The sequence below is a fragment of the Suncus etruscus genome, chromosome 3, assembly GCF_024139225.1.
Source record: "Suncus etruscus isolate mSunEtr1 chromosome 3, mSunEtr1.pri.cur, whole genome shotgun sequence".
NCBI classification, from domain to species: Eukaryota; Metazoa; Chordata; class Mammalia; order Eulipotyphla; family Soricidae; genus Suncus; species Suncus etruscus.
In genome coordinates, this window is record NC_064850.1 from 139265421 (window position 1) to 139289337 (window position 23917).

General features: G+C 39.8%; 1 protein-coding gene across 1 annotated transcript in view; it reads right to left on the reverse strand.

Annotated features, from left to right (window-relative positions):
* Positions 1-17211: 17211 nt before the first annotated feature.
* LOC126004480 (serine palmitoyltransferase 1-like) overlaps positions 17212-23917 on the reverse strand; it is a 43660-nt gene continuing 36954 nt past the window's right edge. The window contains exons 7-8 of the mRNA XM_049770901.1: positions 17633-17762; positions 17212-17274 (exon numbers count right to left, since the gene is read on the reverse strand). Of these exons, the coding sequence (XP_049626858.1) occupies positions 17212-17274; positions 17633-17762 (193 nt within the window). The remainder of the gene's footprint in view (positions 17275-17632; positions 17763-23917) is intronic.

The window sequence follows — 23917 nt, forward strand, 5'->3', positions numbered from 1 at the left end:
CTGTGTAAGTCCAAGAGTCCAACACAGAAATGAGTCCTTGCTTATTCTGAGATGACCTAGACACTGATAAAGAGGGAAGCTTGGTTTTGGGTAAACAGTGGAACTTTCAAGTCAGCATCTTGGATCTTCATGGACTTTGTAGCTCCTGAAGAGTGTGCAGAAACATCCTTTGCATTATGCACACTTTGTCCTGGTCCTTAAGTCTCCATGTTGCTTTGTGTACTGCTAAGAAATGTTATAATGTACGACTATCTGTGGACTTGGGGACAAAGTCATTGTACATGGGTTCTGTTTTATTTTTCTTAATGTTCTTTGGCTGAAAGTTCCAAATTAAGGTACCAGCAAGGGGGTTTCTTCTGAGAATTCTGTTTATGGGTGATTGTTCTTCCACTGTAACTTTACCTTGTCCTCTTTCTTCACCATTTTGTTCTCATAACTAAAAATAAAAATTTAAAATAAGAAAAAAATGAAAATGTTAAAAAAAAATAAAGAAGTCTTCACACTGTGCTGGAGGCACCTGAGAGAGCTGCTGAGTGTTACCTGTGAGGAAGGGCTCAAGATGCTGCTAAGGTACAGTGGGGGCAGCTGCTGCCACAGGAAGAGGCAAAAAGATGATGCTCCACTCTGAGGTAAGTCCAAGGAGCCTGAGGAGGGTGATGGTACTGCACCATTGCTGCCACCTAAAGCTCTAGCTTTGTTGGACCTTCAGGATTCATGACCGTGTAGGCCAGAGAGAATGGCTTTATGGCCATTGTCTTAAATGTAATTGACACTAGTTCAGCCTTTAGAACATGTTTAAGGTTCCTGAAAATGGATAGGCTAAAGCAAAGGCCAGGAGAAAGTTCTGTGCATGTTCAGGTGTGGTCCTAGAACCCCAACCAAAGTTTTAAAATACTCCCCAAGTTTAGGGAGAATAGCCCTCAGACTACTCTTTGGTGACATGCCAAAACTACAATATCTATTCTTTTTTTGTTTTGTTTTGGTTTTTGATTGGGGAGGCTACACATGGTGATGCTCAGGGGTTATTCTTGTCCATGCACTCTGAAATTGCTCCTGGCTTCGGGAACCATATGGGACACCGGGGATCGAACCAGGTCAAACCTGGGCCAGCCATCTGCAAGGCAAACACAGTACCCTTGTGCTATGGCTCCGACGCTACAATATCTGATTTCAATGTACTTGTATGTAACAGCTGACTGACTCTCCATTGACTAAAAATGTAAATACTAAAAATGAAATGAGTATGGGCTGAGATGCTAAAGGCAGTAGAGAACGGGACTTGTATTTAGCCATACTGATTAAATTACAAAAACCCCATATGATGATCTGGGTCCTTAGGGAAGGATGTGAGTACATTGCTGTGCTGTTGTAACTTTGTGAATGAAAAACTATAATTAATAGTACTGTAAATAATAGACCTCAATCAATATTTAAAATTAAAAAAGAAACTAATCACATCACTTAAAATAAAGAAGGAAATCCTAAACAAATCATAGAACTGTTCAGCCACTAAATCTCATTGGAGTCCTCAGGCTACAGCACATGGAGGCAGCTCACTTGGAATTGAAATCCTGATCACCATCACAGAGACTTTCACTGTCACAAAAGGGCAGGCTCATCTAGGGGATGAGCTGATCCTCAGTTCATGTCAAACATACCTGGGAGTCAGGTATGTTCTTGTAGAAATCTGATATTCTACCAAGATTGTGTGCTTGAGCACACTAATCCCAGGGATTAGTGCAAACTAGAACATTGACTTTTACTATATATTTTGATGCAGGAAATGGAGAATTCTGCCTTTTCCCTGAGAACAATTACTACTTCCTGGGGGATTGATGTCATCATTTTCATCTTATGTGGAGTGGGGATCTACCTCTTGATTCGCACTTTTCTCCCAAATGGTCCATCTGAGCCACAGCCTACAAGAGACAGAAACACCAGGAAGGTAAGAATCCCTGTGCCAGATCCAACAGTATGCCATATTTCTCTTCTTTTCTCTTTTGACTTTTACTTCTTTAAATGTACCAGGTACTGTGCCAACAAGGGGACATATACGACTTCTATTTTTAGGGAAAAAATAGGGGTTCAACCATTACAGTACAATTGAAGTGACCAATAAGGCTGAGAATGGGCACTTGGATTTCTATTGAAAATTCTTAGTCCTCGGGCCCACTTTATAGCAGTTTCAAGGCAAGGACCAGCAGCTATGCAATAGATGGTTGAAAGAGGGAGGCCTGTGAACTCTCTAAGCACTGGTCCAACAGTTACCTTTTTGCTGTTTGAGCACTTTGTGTCAAGCAGTGGAAGATTTTTAAGCTTCTCAAAGTTCAGAGAGACACCACATCTGGAACCTTCCTGATAGAGTTTTGTGCCTGAAATCTAGGAATATTTTGTGTTTCTTGAGCAGAGGATAGTGGGAAGAAATTGATGATGAGTTTAATCAATAAGAGCACTACATACTTTGAAGAAAGAATACAGCCAAGAATTGCCTTTGTACATTTTTTAAAAAGAATAAATCAGAGAAAGACTACTCTGATCATTACATAAGTGCAGGAAGACATCATCCAGTTCATAAAGACAAATGGGTCAGCTAAAGTAGAAATGGTGGGAAATGTATCCAACTCCATATTTTTGTTTGTTTCTTTTTGGTTTGTTTTTGTTTTTGGGTCACACCCAGCAGCGTTCAGGGGTTACTCGTGGCTCTACACTCAGAAATCACTCCTGGCAGACTCAGGGGACCATATAGGATGCCGGGATTCGAACCACCGTCCTTCTGCATGCAAAGCAAACACCTCACCTCCATGCTATCTCTCCGGCCCCTCATTTTCCTTTCTTAAATTATTTTTTTTACTGCTGCTATGTATCAGCTGCCCTAGAAAACATTAGATGCTCTTCACTCCAGAGATTCATTTCAAGTCAACATCTTAGTAAAGAGATTGCCTACTGGGGATGGGTAATCTTAATGTACTAGGATTGAGTTCTGATTGTGGGGGTTGGAGACATGGTTGAAGAGGATCAGAATATTCTATCATGGAGATATCCCTTCCAAAAGCATTTGTATAGCCTTAGTCTAATGATGTAATGCCATTTGCACTATCTACATGGGATTCAGTATTAAAATTCTGAGTGTGCATGTTTATGATTTCTCATATGTGCATAACTTGTACCTTTAAATATTGGATTTTGATACTTCACTATCAAGGTAACTTATCTCCATAGCCAAAAAGAGTAGAAAAGCAGCTGCTAGGAAAAGGCTTAGCATAGAAGCCATGTGAGGAAATGAACTTGGCAGTTACAACTGAGAAATAAAGCTGGCTTGATTTGATTTGATTTATTTTATAATTTGATTTGATATGATTTATTTATTTGATTTAATTTATTAAATACTCCTGGAACTTCATCTGACTGCTTTCTGAACCTCTGCCCTCATCCTGAAACCTTTAAACCTGTTTTCTTAAAATATATAAACGGGTGTGAGTATTTTGCAACTATTTTTTTACCTCTGACTTACTTCACTCGGCATAATAATTTCATGTACATCCATGTTTAGGAACATATCATAACTTCATTTTCTGAACGATGCATAATATTCCATTGTGTTCATGTACCACAGTTGCATTAGCCATTCATCTATTGAGAGGCATCCATTTTGTTTCTATACTCTGGCTATTGTAAATAGTGCTACAATGAATATAGGTTTGAGGAATCTTTTGATTTGTAGTTTTTGTTTCTAGTGTATATCCGTAGGAGTGTTATAGCTAGATCACATGGGAGTACAATTTCTAGTTTTTGAGACTCAATGGTCAAGGACATCTTACAGAGAAATTCTCAGAGCTGAAGACTGCATGCAGCCAAATTCTCCATGCCCAAAGAGTATCAGTTAAAAGAAACCCTAAGAGAAACACCCAAAGACACATCCTAGTCACAATGATGAATCCCACAGTAGATAGGGATAGAATAATGAAAGAAGCAATACCAAAAAGGGAAATTACATTCAGAGGAACATGCTTAAGATTTACAGCTGACCTATCACAAGGAACCCTCAAGAAAGCAGTGGTGGGATATAGTGACAAAACTGAACAAAACTCATTGAAATGAATGCTTCACCTAGAATCATACACCCAGGTTTTAATTAAGTATACAACGCTTCACAGATAAACAGCAGCTCAGAAATTTTACAGACTCAAAACAGGGCTTAAACGACAAACCGAAAGGTCTACTTTAAGACAAGACAGACCTGGGGCCGGGCGGTGGCGCTGGAGGTAAAGGTGCCTGCCTTGCCTGCGCTAGCCTAGGACGGACCGCGGTTCGATCCCCCGGCGTCCCATATGGTCCCCCAAGAAGCCAGGAGCAACTTCTGAGCGCATAGCCAGGAGTAACCCCTGAGCGTCACAGGGTGTGGCCCAAAAACCAAAAAGAAAAAAAAAAGACAAGACAGACCTAAAGACACACAAAACTTTTACACAGCAATGGCTATAAATTCTATGATAATTATCTTTCTCAATCACAGTGGGCTAAATGCACAAGTTAAGAGACACGGAGTAGCAATATGGATCAAAAAGCTGAAACCAACCTTCTACTGCCTACAAGAAATATATCTGAATAGTCAGAACAAGCACACACTCAAAAATCAAAGGCTAGAGGAAAATCATCCAAGCAAGCAACTCCCTTAAAAACGCTGGATGGGGGCCGGGCGGTGGCGCTAGAGGTAAGGTGCCTGCCTTGCCTGCGCTAGCCTTGGACAGACCGCAGTTCGACCCCCGGTGTCCCATGTGGTCCCCCAAGCCAGGAGCGACTTCTGAGCGCATAGCCAGGAGTAACCCCTGAGCGTCACTGGGTGTGGCCCAAAAGCCAAAAAAAAAAAAAACACACACACAAACAAACAAAAAAAAAATGCTAGATGGACATATTAATAACATATGACATAAACATTAGATTCAGAAAAGTTATAAAGGACAAAGATGGACATTTTGTGCTAATCAAGGAATATGTAAAACAGGAAGAATTTACACTTGTTAACATATATACAGCCAATGAGGGATCAACAAAATATTTAATACATTGTTGAAAAATCTTAAAGAAGACATCAAGAGCAACACAATAGTGGGAGTCTGGCTATTGTAAATAGTGCTGCCATAAATATAGATGTGAGGAAGAGATTTTTGTATTTCGTTTTTGTATTCCTAGGGTATATCCCAAGGAGTGGTATAGCTGGATCATATGGTAGCTCAATTTAATTTTTTTGAGGGATCTCCATATTGTTTTCCATAAGGGCTGGACTAGCAGCATTGCCACCAGCAGTGAATGAGAGTTCCTTTCACCATACATCCATACCAGCACTAATTGTTTTTGGTCTTTGTGATGTGTGCCAGTCTCTGTGGCATGAAATGGTATTTTATTGTTATTTTGATTTGCATCTCATTGATAATTAGTGATATGGAGCATTTTTTCATGTGCCTTTTAGCCATTTGTATTTCTTGAGAAATTGCATGTTCATTTATTCTCCACCCTTTTTGATGGGATCAGATGTATTTCTCTAGTAAATTTTCGTCAGTCGATTGTATATCTTACTTATTATCCCCTTGTCTGATGGGTGTTGGGTGAATAGTTTCTCCGATCTGTGGTGGCTTTTGTATCCTAGGCACTATTTTCTTTGAGGTGCAGAAGCTTCTCAGCTTAATTAATAAATTAATTGCTTTTGGGGTCACACCCCGAAGATTCTCCGGGGTTACTCCTGGCTATGCATTCAGAAATCGCTCCTGACTTGGGGAAACATAGGGGACTCTGGGGAATAGAACCGAGGTCAGTCTTAGATCAGTCGCATGCAAGGCAAATGCCCTACCACTGTGCTATCGCTCCAACTCCAGTATTTTCAAGACTTCAAGTGAATTGAACTTTTATACCTCTCTTTTATGTTATTATTAAATTTTAGATAAATTCCTAGTGTTCAGAGAAAATTATCTTATGCCTGTTTTTACTTTGTTTATAAGCCCTATCAACAAAAATACAACATAAGAACAAAGTGCTCAACTATTCCAGAAGGGATTAGAACACCTATGTAGAATAATATAGGCTATAGTAAGAGATTGTACAAGTCTGGCCTCTCCTAGCCAGTACTCATACTGATGTCATAAGAGATGAGGGGGAGTAGGGTTGGTAGTCTCAGGCATTATCTCCTTTCTTATAGCGAAGAAACTGGATTTGTCTTCACATCCACTGGACAAAGGAGCTTTAAAGTACACTACAGCATTGAGTGACTCCTTTCTTCACATTTATAGGATAAAGGAACTTTAAAGTACACTACAGCATTCAGTAACCCACCAGCCACTGCTTAGGTTCTACTGCATTAGTTCTAGCTCAGGTAGAACTCACTTTCTCCTCATTATCATCTGAGTTTACTCCTACAATATGAATCTAAGAATCCTGTTTTTTTTCTTTGCTTTAAGAACACTACACATCCTTCAGAATGTGAAGTAGAATGAAATGTGAGGAAACAAAACTAGGCAAATGTATCATTTGCCAATAAAATTAAAAATCACTTTGAAAATATATCAAATGTTGCTGGGATCATAGTGAAACCAGATAAACTTTATATTTTGTTTGTTTGCTTGGGGGTTTGACCACACCCGGTAACACTCAAGAGATACCCCTGGCTATGTGCTCAGAAATCGCTCCTGGCTTGGGGGACCATATGGTATACTGGAGGATTGAACCGCTGTTTATCCCATGCTAGCACACGCAAGGTAGTCACCTTAAGGCTTGTGCCACCGCTCTGGCACAATAACTTCATATAGTTATCACTTACCCAAGTTGAAAAAAATAGATAAATGATAGATTCAGGACCAATACTCTGGGATTATTAAATTCTTTGATATCAGACCATACTTTACATAGTACATTCAATCTGTGCAATAGTCGTAGTATTCCATATTCTTATCCCAGATGAAAGCTAGAAATATAAAAAGGAGAGGCAAGGAGAAACTTCTGTGTATGAGCAATGTGTGTGTGTTTGTGTGTGTCTGAATACATGAATCAAACGTTTGGAGTCTGAAAAGTCAGACATAATTTATATTTTATTTTGAAGAACTTGGTGAGAAATTTTTTATTTTAAAAACTATTTTGATGTGTTAAAAATTTTTTTCCTTTACTATATGACCTGTGAATATAAATCTTGTTATGACTACAAGTAATACAGCAATTGTTCTAATATCTGCCAACGTAACATTAAGAAATCTCTAATTTGTCCTCTGAACCACTATTTAACCTGAGAATTTGTTTTGATGCTTAACAAATGTTGCCTTTCATCTCCTAGCCTTTATTTTTAACTTACAAAAAATACTAGCTCACATGATCTTTTTAATGTTATCATTATTATTTTTTCTCCATTACACAGCTGTTTGAAACATGTGACTTTGACTTCTTCAAATACTCTTCTCTTGTGAAGATTATTTTAATTGATTATTTTTGGAACAATCAGACAGATATGCTCTAACAATAACCAATAGATGAAGGTTAGCATTTTACATTTGTTATTTCATTACCAATTTATTAGGACTTCTTGTTGCCATTTCTTTTTCCTTGAATCCAGGATGTTCTTTGAAGCAATAGGACCACTTCGTGTTCAAATAGAAAGAGTAGTTTCCATTCAAACAAAAGTTGACAATTATATACTGGGTTTCTACTATGAGAGACTCTAGTCTATAAGCATCATAGAAGTGTGATCTTATTATATTGGGTTTTGCCTCTGTGCTACTTACATCTTTGTGGATTAAAGAAAACATAGGTAAAGGATCAATCTGTGAGGGAATATAACATGAGAAGATCAGGAAGAAAATAAAGGGACAAACTTGCTTGTGTTTCCTCATATACTGAGTTTTTAATGCATGCATATTAAAAAGAGTACTCTTTTTATGTGCCATAAGGTCCCCAATGTTCTGCTTTTCGGCTTTGTACATCCTGAGGTCTTCCTCAAAAATAATATTTTATTTTATTCTTCTATAGGAAAAATTTCAGTGGTATCCTAGACTACTACTATAGTGTTTTTCCTGTTGCCAAGCTGGTGATGATGTGCTGCAAAGGGGCCAATGAAGCTGGGGATCGCCAAAGCACCTGCAATGTTGGGTGAAGTGGAATTCCAAGGAACAAATTCTTGAAGTACTCCTTAAGGATCCTTGCCACTTCAATAAACTATTATAAAGATCCCATAAGCAAATTGTTTATGTATGTATTTCTCATATTGCCTTTGTTCACTGAATTACCCTTTAGTAAACTGTTATATTTAGTGATGAGGAGGTAAAATTTTTTGAGAAAAATGTTCTTTGAGTAAATTAATTTTTCATCTCCTCATAGCACTAATTCTTTAAACAAGTATAGAATTCGAAGATATAAAATACGTTTCTTCAGTATTTGGGGGAAGGTTTCAGCCAACCTGGTGATGCTCACGGGTTACTCCTGGCTATGCAGTCAGAAAATGCTCCTGACTTGGGGAATCATATGGGATACTGGGGTCGAACAGTCCTAGGTCAGCCGCGTGCAAGGCAAATGCCCTGCTGCCGTGCTACCATTCTGGCCCCCATTTCTTTAGAATAGTTAAGGACCATTTCATTTCTTTATAAGGTTTTAAAGTTGCTTTCGAAAATTTAAAGCAATTTGATGACTAATGTTTTGGAAGAAGCATTCTATTTCTTGTATCATTAGAGTATTCGTGTTTTGTAATTTTAGAATGGGTCCGTTTAAATTCATTGCACTGAGAAATAAGTGTCCCCTTCATATAGAAAATGTTTATTTACTTCTAATTACTCCACTCTGCCTTGGTGAATAATAAAATTATTCAGAGAGTAACACTTTTGAAGTACTCGTCTTGTAATTTTGTTAAATTTTTTATCATATTTTGGGAGTTCTTGGGGCTGATTTCTACTCTGGTCAAGGATCACTCAAGGCTATGCTGAGGGACACATGACATGCTGAGAATTCAATTGGGGTGGCTGTGTTCAAAGAAAATTCCTTAATATGTACTATCTTTCCCTTATTTTATATTTGTCTTATACAAAAGGTTTGGAACTTTTTCTGAATTGATCCTAATGTTAACTGAAAATGCTTCTAAGATTTTGTTACCCTCCTTCTTACCCTTTTCTGCCGCCTTCTCCTCTTTTCCCTCATCTACTCTCTATATCCTACTTTTTCTCTTCCTACAGCTTCTCCTTCTGGTTATCCTACCCAACCTCCAAATTGCCACTGTTGTCTCTCCCCTCTCTCCTTCTCGTCCTCCTTCTCTTCCTTTTTTTTCTGTTTTTTTTTCCCTACTCTTCATCTTCCACCACTTCATCCTCTTTTGGTTTTGGGGACACACCCTGTGATGCTCAGGGAATACTTCCTGCTATATTCTCAGAAATCCTGGCTTTGTGAGGGGGGATCATATGGGATGTGCAGGTTCAAACCGAGGTCTGTCCTAGGTTAACCTGTGCAAGAAGTAGGTGATTAAAAATAAAATCCTTGGACACGGAAGGAACTCATGCCATGGTCGGTCACCACACTCCACACCTGGGGAAGCAGGTAACATGCGTCTTTGTTGGTACCAGAGGGAACTCAGGACATGGTTGGTTGCCGCACTGGGCACCTGGGGAAATAGGTGGCCTGCTTCATTGACAGTGACCCAGAGGCCACAGTCTATAGCCACACTGGGTAAGTGTGGTGACTGAGGAAGTGGGTAGGCCTTCTTTATCAGGTACTGGGAGGGAGCTGAGACAGTCACACACCCCATACTGTGGCACTTGGGGACTGCACCTACTCACAGAAACCCAGGGGGAGGAGGCCTGAGGGTGGGGCTAAACCCCAGTGACCTCAGCCATCACACCCTCCTAGGGATGCACTCTAGAGTAGGGACTCAGCCACACACCCCAGGTGATAAAGGAGAGCTGCGAACCAGGGCAGACCACCCTGAATCACCAAATGCAAAGGAATATGGGGAAACCAAGTACAGCACTAGCAGCCAGGGATATGGAGAGAAATCCTAGCAAGTTTCCAAGTATTTCCAAACACACAGACCCAATAGATGAAGTGTTCCTAGTCCTACAAAAATCCATTACATTTCACTTCCTGGTTATCAACATCAATCCGATAATATTGAATATAATATTCTCGTTTTTAAATAACATTGTCGTTATCATGAGAATATATTTATCCTCTAGCAACCTGAGTCTTAATATTTGATATGCATATACAAAAAACAGTAGGATTAAGAAAACTGTGCAATTTATTTTGTCTCGCGATCTAGTCTTTAAGTCATTGTCAGGTTTACTAAGCTCTTGTTACTAATGAACTTTCTGTTATTTGTTTTGTTTCTGAACGTTAATTAGCTTCAAATTTACACTGATATCTAAAATTGGTGCCTTCATACTGCGATAACAGTATTGAAAAGTTTGGAATTGTTGCTTGGCCCAGGAATTCCAAGCCTTCTGGGTGATACTGTCTTTTTATAGAGTGTACTTAAGTGGCCAGGTCTTCTGGAAGTCTGAGAATCAGGGAGTGGGTGCCTGCATCACTCCAAAAAATGTCCTAGTAATGTCAGCCAATTACCAGCATACCTGGCTAGAGTTCTGGTTAAACTGACACCTCTGCAGAGATCTGTGGTTGAGTAGTGAAAATGACAAATGAAAAGTGTGTGTCACAGAGGACCCTGGGGTGGGGAGTTGGAGGATACCTGGGAAATTGGTGGCAGCCTCTAAATGCTGATGAAGGAATGGGTGTTGGAACATTGTATGACTCAAACTCAACTATAAACCTTTTTTTATTTTTTTTACCATAGCTAATGGTGATTTAATAATAAAATCAATAAATGAATAAAACTTTTATTTATTTAGCAATCTGAAGAGTCCAAGCTGATAAAATAAGTTCAAGGATGGGGGAGAAGGGTATATTTTAGAAAATAATTCAGAATGAACTCTTCTTTTAAGCTGTATTTCTAAAGCTTATTTCCTTACTTCTTTACTTCTGTTCTTCCTTTCTCTTTCCTACATCAAAAAATAAAATCATAAATGTTATTGAACCGCTCAGTTCGGAATCAAATCATATTAAGAGCATTTTATGGCCAAGTAAAATAGGATCAAATAGAAAGGGAAATAAAATGATTTATAATAAAGGCTTTTTAGCACAAAACACCATTAAATAAGTACATGAAATAAAGCATATCTTACTATCTTATTTTTATTGTTGCTTTTAAACAACAAAACCCATACTATGTAAAGACTAATAAGACAATTTTCATAAACCATAAATTCTTTTGAGACAGCAATGTAGAATCAACTCTATGAAAACCTCAACAAATAAACTCATTTCTTGGCAGTCGTCCAACTTAAATTTCCACAAAGTGATATTTTTCCAGTTTTATTAAGTACTGTCCTTGTTAACAGTTTTTAAACTGTAGGGTAGAAACAATTAAATAACTGGCTTCTTAAATGGAGATTTCTGAGTATTTTGTACACTAAATATCATTCTGTTTATCCCAGATGCATTCTATTTCTATTTAATAGGATCAAAAGAAACAAGTGTTATCTAACAAGTATAGAATAAGATAATAAGAAGATAATAAGAATAACAAGTGTTATTCTAGTACTATCTCCAGTGACCTGAGAGTTTTGCTTTTACTTATGTTACAAAATTTGAGTAGTTTCTCTTAATGGGGAGAAGAAATGGTCAGACAATTTGACAAAAAAGAATTACAAATGGCTACAATGCACATGAAAAAAATGCTCCACATCACTAATCATCAGGGAGATGCAAATCAAAACAACAAGAAGGTACCACCTCTTACCACAGAGATTGGCACACATCACAAAGAATGAGAACAAGCAGAATTGGCAGAAATGTAGAGAGAAAGGAAATCCTATCCACTGCTGGTGGGAATGCCATCAGATCAGTGGAATAGGCTTGAATACTCAGAGAATGTTCCCCAAACATACAATCACCTACTTTTTGATAAAGGAGCAAAAAATCCTAAATGGAGCAAAGAAAGCCTCTTCAACAAGTGGTGTTGGCACAACTGGCTAGCCACTTGCAAAAAATTGAACTTAGACCCCCAGCTAACATCATGTAAGAAGGTTAAATCCAAATGAATTAAAGACCTTGATATCAGACCCGAAACCATAAGATATACAGAACAACATGTAGATAAAACACTCCAGGACATTGAGACTAAAGGCATCTTCAGGGGAAACTGCATTCTCCAAGCAAGTGAAAGCAGATATTAACAGATGGGAATATATTAAACTGAAAAGCTTCTGCACATCAAAAAAAAAATAGCGCCCAGGATACAAGAGCCCCCACTGAGTGGGATAAACTATTCATCAAATACCCATCAGACAAGGGGCTAATTTCCAAAATATACAAGGCACTGACAGAAATTGACAAGAAAAAAACATCTAATCCCATCAAAAAATGGGGAGAAGAAATAGACACTTTGGCAAAGAAGAAATACAAATTGCCAAAAGAGACATGAAAAAATACTCCACTGGGCCCGCAGAGATAGCACAGCGGTGTTTGCCTTGCAAGCAGCCAATCCAGGACCTAAGGTGGTTGGTTTGAATCCCGGTGTCCCATATGGTCCCCCGTGCCTGCCAGGAGCTATTTCTGAGCAGACAGCCAGGAGTAACCCCTGAGCAGCGTCGGGTGTGGCCCAAAAATCAAAAAAAGAAAGAAGAAAGAAAGAAAGAAGAAAGAAAGAAAGAAAGAAAGAAAGAAGAAGAAAGAAAGAAAGAAAGAAGAGAAAAAGAAAGAAAGAAAGAAAGAAAGAAAGAAAGAAAGAAAGAAAGAAAGAAAGAAAGAAAGAAAAAGAAAGAAAGAAAGAAAGAAAGAAAGAAAAGAAAGAAAGAAAGAGAAAGAAAGAAAGAAAGAAAGAAAGAAAGAAAGAAAGAGAGAGAGAGAAAGAAAGAAAGAGAGAAAGAGAGAGAGAAAGAGAAAGAGAGAAAAAGAGAGAAAGAGACAGAAAGAGAGAAAGAAAGAAAGAAAGAAAGAAGAAAGAAAGAAAGAAAGAAAGAAAGAAGAAGAAAAGAAAGAAAGAAAGAAAGAAAGAAAGAAAGAAAGAAAGAAAGAAAGAAAAAGAAAGAAAGAAAGAAAGAAAGAAAGAAAGAAAGAAAGAAAGAGAAAGAATACTCCACATCACTAATCATCAGGGAGATGCAAATCAAAACAACTATGAGGTATCACCTAACACCACAGAGAAAAGCACAATTCACAAAGAATGAGAATAAACAGTGTTGGCGAGGATGTGGAGAGATAGGAACTCTTATCCACTGCTGGTGGGAATGCCGTCTAGTTCAACCTTTATGGAAAGCGATATGGAGATTCCTCCAAAAACTGGAAATCAAGCTCCCATACGATCTAACTATACCACTCCTAGGAATATACCCTAGGAACACAAAAATACAATACAAAAACCCCTTCCTTACACCTATATTCATTTCAGCACTATTTACCATAGGAAGACTCTGGAAACAACCAAGATGCCTTCAATAGACAAATGGCTAAAGAACCTGTTGTACATATACACAATGGAATATTATGCAGCTGTCAGGAGAGATGAAGTCATGAAATTTTCATATACCTGGATGTACACGGAATCTATTATGCTGAGTGAAATAAGTCAGAGAGAGAAAAATGCAGAATGGTCATCTATGGGTTTTAAGGAAAATGAAAGAGATTCTTGCAATAATAATTTTCAGACACAAAAGAGAAAAGAGCTGTAAGTTATAGCTTACCTCAGGAAGCTCACCACAAAGAATGATGAGTTTAGTTAGAGAAATAACTACATTTTGAACTGTCCTAATAATGAGAATGTATGAGGGAAATGGAAAGCCTGTCTAAAGTACAGGCAGGGGTGGGTGGGGTGGAGGGAGATTTGGGACATTGGTGATGGGAACATTGCACTGGTGATGGGTAGTGTTCTTTACATGACTGAAACCCAAACACAATCATGTATGTAATCAAGGTGTTTGAATAAAATATTAAAAAAAAGGGCCGGAGAGATAGCACAGTGGCGTTTGCCTTGCAAGCAGCCGATCCAGAACCAAAGGTGGTTGGTTCGAATCCCGGTGTCCCATATGGTCCCCCGTGCCTGCCAGGAGCTATTTCTGAGCAGACAGCCAGGAGTAACCCCTGAGCACTACCGGGTGTGACCTAAAAACCAAAAAAAAAAAAAAAAAAAAAAAAAAGAAAGATTTCTTGCCTCTCTGCTTCTGTCTTCTAGATAACTAGGATTCAAATATCTGAATTGAGGGATGGAAATACAGTACAGAGGAGATGGCACTTTCCTTTATATGTAGCTGAGTTGTGTTCATTCCAACATGGTCCTCCCCCGCATCACTGGGAGTGATCTTTGAGGATAGAGTCAGGAGTAAACCCTCTTGTTAGCTGGAATGGGCCCCAAACAAAACAAAACAAAACAAAACAAAAAACAAACAACAAAATCAAGAATCTGAGCTAAGTTCTAAGAGGGTATTTTAGAGCCCACTAATCACTCAGAAAAGGGGGTGGTGGCATCTGCTAAAGTACACAAAAATACAATTACAGTGTTCAGAGAGCACCACAGGTAGGTAGCTTGCCATGCACACAGCCAAACTGGGTTCAATACCTGAGAACTATATGGTCTGCCCAATCCGCCAGGAGTAATTCCTGAGTGTAGACACAGGAGTAATCCCCTTGAGCATCACCAGGTGTGACCGCCAAAACAAAACAAACAAAAAAACAAAACAAAACAAAACACATCACTGAGTAGGCACTGGATCATGTTTACTGTCACTAACCCAAACCTGAATGTTGGGAGGGCTAATGGTACATCAGCTGTGGGGAGGGGGGATAAAGTATGTGGTTTGGGGGACAAATGACAAAAAAAAAAAGTGTGGTAATGTGCCTCTCCCTAACTTTCAAAAATGAATGCAGCAATTTTGTGAAATGAAAAAAATACCAAAAGAATTTAATGAATTATTTTGTCACTTGATATTCTTTACCTTTCTTATGTAAATTTGTTATAAATTATTTTGTTCAAACAATGTTTTAAATTGAGATTTAAAAACTGAGATTTTAAAAACAGGATAAGAGGGCCAGAGAGATAGCACAGTGGTAGGGCGTTTGTCTTGCAAGCGGCCAACCCAGGACCAAAGGTGGTTTGAATCCAGGTATCCCATATGGTCCCGTGAGCCTGCCAGGGCGATTTCTTAGCACAGAGCCAAAGAGCCAGGAGTAATCCCTGAGTGTTGCCAGGTGTGACCCAAAAACAAAACAAAAAAAAACCAAAAAAAACCCAAAACCCATGGTAACAGTCTTTACATACCAGATGCCTTATTTAAAACACGACTTTAATGAAGGTATAAAATTCTAGCTTGGCTAGTACTAAAATTAGCTAATCTGTTAGATTTAAGTTGCTTGCACCTCATTTTGCTTTATCATGGTGCATTCTTTGATCTTTGGGAGGTTTCTGAAAATTTCTAAAGACTGTAGCCTAGATACAAATGGGCTGAATATTTAAGAATCTAAAGACCAAATGAAGGTTATATTCTAGCTCTTGGCTTTACTGAGTTTTAAGAGGCCCTTTTTTGTTGTATCTGTTTTTGTATGATTATTATTAAAAGTAGTTCCTAAGTGGTCAGTATAAAACTCCTAGGAACATTCTTCTATTATGATTTGGGGAGGGGGGCAGCACATCTAGCAGCGCTCAGGGATTACTCCTGAGGCTGTGCTCAGAAATCACTCCAGGCAGGCTTGGGGGACCATATCAGATGCCAGGGATTGAAACTGGGTCCCTCCCAATCGGCTGCACAAAAGGCAAACACCCTACCACTGTGCCATTGCTCTGGCCACAACAATCTTCTATAGTTTGTAAGGTGTCAGTTTTTTTTTTTTTCAAGAATCGTTATTTTTCTATACTCCTCCCCCCTTTATTTATCTCATTTGGGCTATTCCTGGTGGTGCTCAGGGCTTACCCCTGGCTCAGAGTTCATGGATCTCTCCTGATGGTGGGCTTCAGAATATCCATAGATATTCTGAAGATCAAACCCAGGCTGGCCACCTTGGTAATGCTCTGGGCCCCCTTTTTTGACTTTTAGGAGAATGAGACAGTAGAAAACTAAAAAAAAAAGGAATGAAGAAACACCCATGAATAACACTGCTTGGGAAATGATCTAACTCTGAATTAAATTGCAATTAATTTGCTGTCAAAGAGAAACATCCAAGTAAAAAATATTAAAAATGTTAATACTTATATGAAATTAAAAAGAAATTATTTCTGAAAACCAAAATATTTTTATATAGGAAGCTTACTTCCTGTAAGAAAATGTAGAAGTAACTAGCAAAAATGTATAAAGTATCATATTTCAAGTTACTTAATTTCTTGTTCTTACTCATATAAAAATTTCTGAGATCATTATCTTATCAAAACAGACATACACAAAACTTGCATCTGGTATTTACTAAATTTGTACAAAACTTACTTGGCAAAATAAATTCTACAGCCCACCGATCACCTTTCCAAGGCCATGTTCCTCAAACTTATAGCATTCCGTCTTGGAAAGAAAGGAAAGGATGCTTTTTCACATTTTAGAGAGAATTCCTGAGTGGAATGGTCTCAATTTTGAGTCTCCCTACAGGTTTTCCTAAGTTGTGCAACCATGAAAATTGGCCTATACACATCCAACAGTGTTTATATAAATTCACAGGAATGTGTATGTTCATGCAGTGCTGCACTTAGGTTGTTGCTTCTTTAAAGGAGATGATGATAAAATTCTAAAGGAAGGACACACATCTTGAGGAAAGCAAACACAGTTGTATGCTGAGAGTGAGATAAGCATTTTCACGAATCCTATTCTGAGATAAGCTGCCTGGGAAAATACCACTTGGAAATGGTATCTGAAAGAAGGGATAGGGTGGTGATCAGGTTTCGGTTCACATACAATACGCTCAGAACGCACCAGAAGCACCTCTGGGGAAAGAAACCTCTGAACAAGTCTTGTTTTGCTCCTAACCAGAACACTCAAGACTAGTTCGCTCCACTTCCCATCACCACATGGGCATGGCCCAATTTCCAGGAACTAGGTAAGTGCTAAAAGGCAGACAGATGGGCAGCAGGCTGAATGGAAACCAGGCCGGGAGCAGTCTTCACCCATTTGAAGCAGCTGCTCAGAGCTCCAGGATAAAGGCAGGGTGGGGTAAACAGTCTCACATTGTTCACAGATTCATATTCAGATCTGTAGTCCTCGATTCCTCTAGTTGACTGACACATGATTTATTCTGTTACAAATAAGCATATTCTAAATTCAACAGGCACATCCTGTGAACACATAATGAGTTGAGGTCTATTTCTGTCAAGGATAATCTCTCCACCCCAAAGCACATGCTTTTTCTCTCTTCGAGAATGCTGTCTGGATTCTCTTCTCCTAAATCTGCCATATAATTTGTGGCAATGATGAGGCAATTCAATCAGACCTGGCTCTCCAACAAGAAGTATATTTAATGAGCAGTAATGCCCTTACTTAATAGCTGAATAGGATCCGCAGGCAAGTTTTCATGACAAATGACCATTTCATATATCATTTAGCTGGTTGCAAAGTACAAAGGAACTGTGTAATTTTCTTCAAAAGAAGCATACCTTTTGATCTTCGATCTCTTGTTCTTTTAGTAGTCGCTCCAGGTCACCCATATCATTATGGTTAAATAACTTAATGTCACTTCGTGATGCCTGGAATCCTTTCTGAATGGCAAAGCAGGCAGCGCTATCCCTGCAGGAAGAAAGAGAATCATCAAAGTGAAGTTTCAGGGGCCTTGTCAATTTTTAGATAAGATATGCTCGATTTTTGGTTATTGGTGTCCAATAACCACTTGCTAATGTAAACAAGATGAATATACTTCAACATTTATAAGCCATGCTTGCACTTCTCTCTCTGGGTTCACTTCACAGAAATACCATCTAAGTTCTATTCTAGGAAACTTAGTCTCTCTCTAGGAAATCAGCAGACATCTTACTATAAAGAGGGCACATGGGCTCACTTACCATGACATCTCTTTCTGAAAAATACATAGAAAACATGGATGCATCTCAGTGTTGAGAGTTGAACTAGATGGGGGACTCTACATGACCTGGGAAAACTGAGAGTTTATTAAATTTCAGTAAGCTTTTCTAGTCTTGGTTGACTGTCAAAAATAATCTCTTTTAAAATGCCTGTCTTGGGGACCGGAGCAGTATTCCAAGCGGTAAGGCATTTGCCTTGCCAGCGCTAGCCTAGAAAGGACCGCAGTTCAATCCCCTGGCATCCCATATGGTGGTCCCCCAAGCCAGGAACTATTTCTGAGCACATAGCCGGGAGTAACCCCCGAACGTCACCTGGTATGACCCCAAAACCAAACCCAAAAAACAAACTAGAAAGCCTATCTTGAAATACAAACAAAGGGTGGAGGAGGAAGGAGATGGGGGCATTGGTGGTGGGAAAGTTGCACTGGTGAAGGGGGATGTTCCTTTTATGACTGCAATCTAACTACAAACACGTTTGTAATCATGGTGCTTAAAGATATTATTAAAAACTCAGCCAGTGAGATAGCATGGATGTAAGGGGTTTGCCTTGCATGCAGAAGGTCGATGGTTCGAATCCCGGCATCCTCTATGGTCTCCTGAGCCTGCCAGGAGCGATTTCTGAGCATAGAACCAGGAGTAACCCCTGAGTGCTGCTGGGTGTGACCCAAAAACCAACCCCCCTCCAAAAAAAAAACCCTAAAACAAAAAAAATATGTTACCGTATTTGCCAGCGTATAAGATGACTGGTCGTATAAAACGACCCCCTAATTTTACAGTTAAAGCATAGGTTTAGGCCTATATTCACTATATAAGACAAGCAAAGGTTCAAAGGGTATACTGTAATAGACTTCTCTGACTCTGGCCCATTTGAGCAGACTTTTGACAGTGTAGATTCGGGGTACAGAACATTGTCTAATTTGCATGCATCAAAAGCCTGCTTGGATTGGCTGAGTTAGAGAGGCAGTCCCAGCAGCCTGGCAGTGATGGGTGCAGGACCAAGTCGGAAAATTTGTTTCGTGGCAATATCCAGATGATTTTCATTTAGCAGCATATCGAGACGTTTTTCGGGATATACTCGGCGTATGAGACGACTCCCAATTTTCGGTTGACTTTTTTTCGTTTCTGAAGTCGTCTTATACACTGGCAAATACGGTAGATTACTTGACAGTACACGCCAAGAATTTTTTGCTTCAAGGAAGATGAGGTTGACATTTTTGCTAGGAATAACTCAAAACCCTGCAGAGCAAGAGATGATAAACCCAAGAGGACTAAAAAAGGTGAAGAAAGCAGACTATAAAGGAGCCTAAAAAAATATAACTCCTTGAATTGTTTTTCAGTTGAAAAATATTTTTACTTTAGTTACCATAGTAAATAATTCTGCAATGCTGTCAATTGCAGGGCTTCGTGCATAGATCATTCTAACAAACACCTGCTTCACAGTGTCTGTTTCAGGTCCTCTACCTCTAACCTTTTCACCTCATTCTCCAATGTCTCACTTTCCTGGTAAGCTCTATTCTGGAGAGCAGCTTTCATTTTTGGGGGGTCACACCTGGCAGCGCTCAGGGGTTACTCCTGGTTCTATGCTCAGAAATCGCTCCTGGCAGGCTCGGGGGACCATATGGGATGCCGGAATTCGAACCACCGACCTTCTGCATGCAAGGCAAACGCCTTACCTCCATGCTATCTCTCCAACCCCAGTTTTCATATTTTTATAGCTTTGGGTCATTCATAGTAACCATACTATATGTTTTTTCATTCCACATGAGAAAGATCATTCTGTATCTGTTTTTCTCCTTATGGCTTATTTCACTCATGAAGCTCCTTCCATGTAGCATCAACATGATCTTCCAGCTCAATCAACATAGCAGCAACAGCATTAGTAACAACTTTCTTATTAGAGCAATGAAGTATTCCACTGCCCATATGAACCAGTCTTCTGTGTTTGAATATTGGGTTACTTCCAGATTTTGGCTACTGTGAATAGCCTGCAATAGGGTACGAGTCTCTTCTGAATAGAGTTTTAGGCCCTTGGAGTAGATTCCTAGATGTAGGTAGAATTGCTGGATTGTACTATTTTCCAAAAGGGCTAACAGTTCCACCAGTGGTGACCCAAGATCCCTTTCCCCATATCCACCACACCAGTACTGATTGTTTTTGCTTTCTATCATGTGAGCCAGGCTCACTGGCGTGAGTTGATATTTCACTATTGTTTGATTTCAATTTCCCAGATAATCAGTGATGCAGAATATTTTTCATATATCTTCTATGTACTAGAATCTCTCTCTCTCTCTCTCTTTTTTTTTTTTGGCCAAACATGGTGGTGCTCAGGGATTACTCTTGGCTTTGTGCTCAAAAATCACTCCTGGCAGTCCTAGGGGACCATATAGGTAGCCGGGGATTGAACTTGGGTCCATCCTGTGTTGTCTACATGCAAGGCAAATGCCCTAAGGCTGTATTATTGCTCCAACTCCTGAATCTTTTTTTTTTGGGGGGGGTGTTGGTTTTTGGGACACACCCGGCGGTGTTCAGGGGTCACTCCGGGCTGTCTGCTCAGAAATAGCTCCTGGCAGGCACGGGGGACCATATGGGACATCGAGATTCGAACCAACCACCTTTGGTCCTGGATCGGCTGGTTGCAAGGCAAACGCTGCTGTGCTATCTCTCCAGGCCCGAATCTTTTTTTTTTTTTTTTTTTTTGGTTTTTGGTTTTTGGGTCACACCAGCAATGCTCTATGCTCAGAAATTGCTCCTGGCAGGCTTTGGGGGACCAACCATATGGGATGCCGGGATTCGAACCACCATTCTTCTGCATGCAAGGCCAATGCCTTACCTCCATGCTATCTCTCTGGTTCCCTGAATCTCTTTTTTGAAGTTTCTGTTCATCTCCTCCCATTTTTTGTTGGCCTTTTCCCCTTGTTAAATTCTTTCGAGTGCTTTCTCTATCTTGAAAATTACCCCCTTTTCTCAGATAAATGGTGAGAAAATATTCTCTCCCAGCTTTTGAGGTGTCATTTTTAATTCCGGTCACTTGTGTTGCAGGAGTTTCAAATCTGATGTAGTTCCATTTGTCTGCCTGTAGTGGATGGTACTGAACCACTGATCATCCCTCTAGATTCAATGTCAGAGTTCCTTGGATTTATTTCAAGAACTGTTAAAAGTTACTTAACTGCATATGCAAACACTAACAAGCACAAACAGAAAGCTTTATTAACAAAGCCTTCTCTGCTCCAGAAAGGGGCAGCCCAGCAAATATGTAGTCAAGCCCTAGGAAAAAAAAAAGTTCTTTCCCCAGGTCTTCAAATCAGCAAGTCTGAGGTTCGGATAACCACTGAGACTAGGTAACAAAATGTTAAGGCTTATCCCCATTGATGTGTGGGAGCAAAGAAGAGCTGAAACTTTTCTTCCTGCTAGATGGTGGCGAGTGGCACCTGCTGTATCAGGTGTCAGTGCATGTTGCACGAATGACTGTAGCTTCCTTCCAGTCTGCACTGGAAGATTGGGCTGAGCTGAGTGACGGAGGCTAAGTAGAGAGGAGGACTATGATATCCAAAGGGAATGAAAAAAACAGCCCACTCATGCTGGGGTTAGGGGCTCAAGAATGGACCTAAAACGTGTGCCTCTTCAATTTGTAGGACAGAGCAGGCTTCAGTGCCCATCTCTGGGGTAGAGACAATCCTTCAAAGCAGAAGTTTCAAGTGATGTATGGAGTAAAGCAGCACGACAGGAAAATGTTCAAGTCTGTAAAACTTCCACAGACATACCAAAAGCTAGAATGGAACAAAAGAAAAGAATAAAGAGATGAATGAATGAACGAATGAGAATGAAGAGCCCAAGTGAGCTACAGAGGTCTATACTATCTGCCAACTCCTCCAGAGAAGTCATAAAAAAACTGTAAAGAGCAATTCTGAATATGCTTGAAACAAATGAAAAACAAAAACCTAAAAACTTCCCAAAAGAAACATTTAGCAAAGAAACAGAATTCTTCAGAAATACTAAACAATAGGGGGAAAAAATCCAAGTGGATGGGCTCAGCAGCATAGCCAAGAAGGCAGGAAAGAATCTGTGAACTCTGAGCTAAGAAGAGAGTAAAAGGCTTGGATACATGCAGGGAGCCAACCTTGATCCTTGCACCACATATTCCTCACGCCTGCAAGCCCATCACAACTGGGGGTGGTCTCAGTAGACTAGCACTGTTGGATCCCAGAGGCACAGTCTCACCAGTGGAAAGGCCTAAGCACTGCCACTCTCATCACCCCAAAGACAATAAACAAACAAAAAATTAGACACGAAAGAGACCGGTGAGAACACAAAAAATATTTAACATTAGGGTTAAGTTTCACGCAGGGATGCAAATGCACCCCCCCCCAAAAAAAACATTGGCTGAAAATGCCCTAAATTTGACAAGAGCTAAACTATAAAGCAAGTAAAACTTAAAAGAAGAAAACTCAGCCAATAACTTCCAACTGTAGTCAAATTTCTGAAAACTAACGACAAAGAAAACTATCATTCAAGTGACCACAGAGGGGCCGGAGCGATAGTGCAGTGTTTGCCTTGCATGTGGCTGACCCAGGCCTGACCTCAATTTGATTCCTGGCATCCCACATAGTTCCCCAAGCCAGGAGTGTTTCTGAGTGCATAGCCAGGAGTAACCCCTAGGCATCTCCAGGTGTGGCCCAAGAAACAAAAACAAACAAACAAACAAACAAAAAGTGACCACAGAAATGACACCTCACAAAAGGGAAAAAAATAATCTGAGTGACATTAAGATTCCTTACCAGAAACCAGAAAAACCAAAGAACCGTATGACAAAGACACTACAAATGCCAATAGAAAAGAACCAGTAACCAAGAATTCTACTACCAGCAACATATCCTTTAGGAATGAAGTGAAAGATACTGCCAACTGAAGGAAAGTTAGGAGAACCTATCCTCAGGTAAAGAAAATAAAAGAAAGTATCAAGAAGAAAGAACACAGTGGGCTGGAGCGATATAGCAGTGGGTAGGGTGTTTGCCTTGCATTCGGCCGACCCGACTTCGATCCCGGGATCCCATATGATCACTAGAGTGATTCTGAGAGCAGAGCCAGGAGTAATGTCTGAGCACTGCCGGGTGTGGACCAAAAACAACAACAACAAAAAAGAACACAGTAAGTAAAAGGTATGGACATACCGTAGTTCCGTCTTTCTGAGTTTTCGTGTTTTGAAGTTAAAATAAAAACTGCAAACTTGTCATGATCCTCACTGTATACACAGGACTTATATAAAACAATTATAGGTGCTGAAGATAGTATTGTAAGTAAGGTGCTTGCCTTGCACATCACCAGCCTAGGTTTGGTCTCCAATATGCTATGTATCCAAGCACTGCCAGGAGTGATTCCTGACCATTGCTGGGTGTGGCCCCCAAATACCAACCAACAAAATTAAACAATTATGAATGAGGGGCTGGAGAAGAGTACAGTGGGTGGGGCTCCTGCCTTGCACTTCAGCACTATGTTTCTCTGAGCTTTACCTGGAGTGACTAAATGTATTTTAGACAGTTCCTGGATCTGTGTTTAAGTCACATGGGTTGGAGAGTGAAACCCATCCCTGACCAGTCTTACCGTATCAAATTTCTGTGACAAGAGATTATGGGCTAAGGGTGACTACTGTTCTGAGGACAGGCCTAGGACAGAGTGTTTGTCATCATGAGTACTGCCCCAGAGGTCAAGAGTCTCGGGATGAAGTTTGCTGAGGAGCAGTTACTAGAGCATGGATGGACACAAAGAAAGGCTGGGCCAGACGGAGAATGGGATCACCCATTCAGGCTCTCAAGGTTACAAGGAAGCAGGATACTCATGGGGTAGACAAGACTGTGCTAAGGAGTTCTC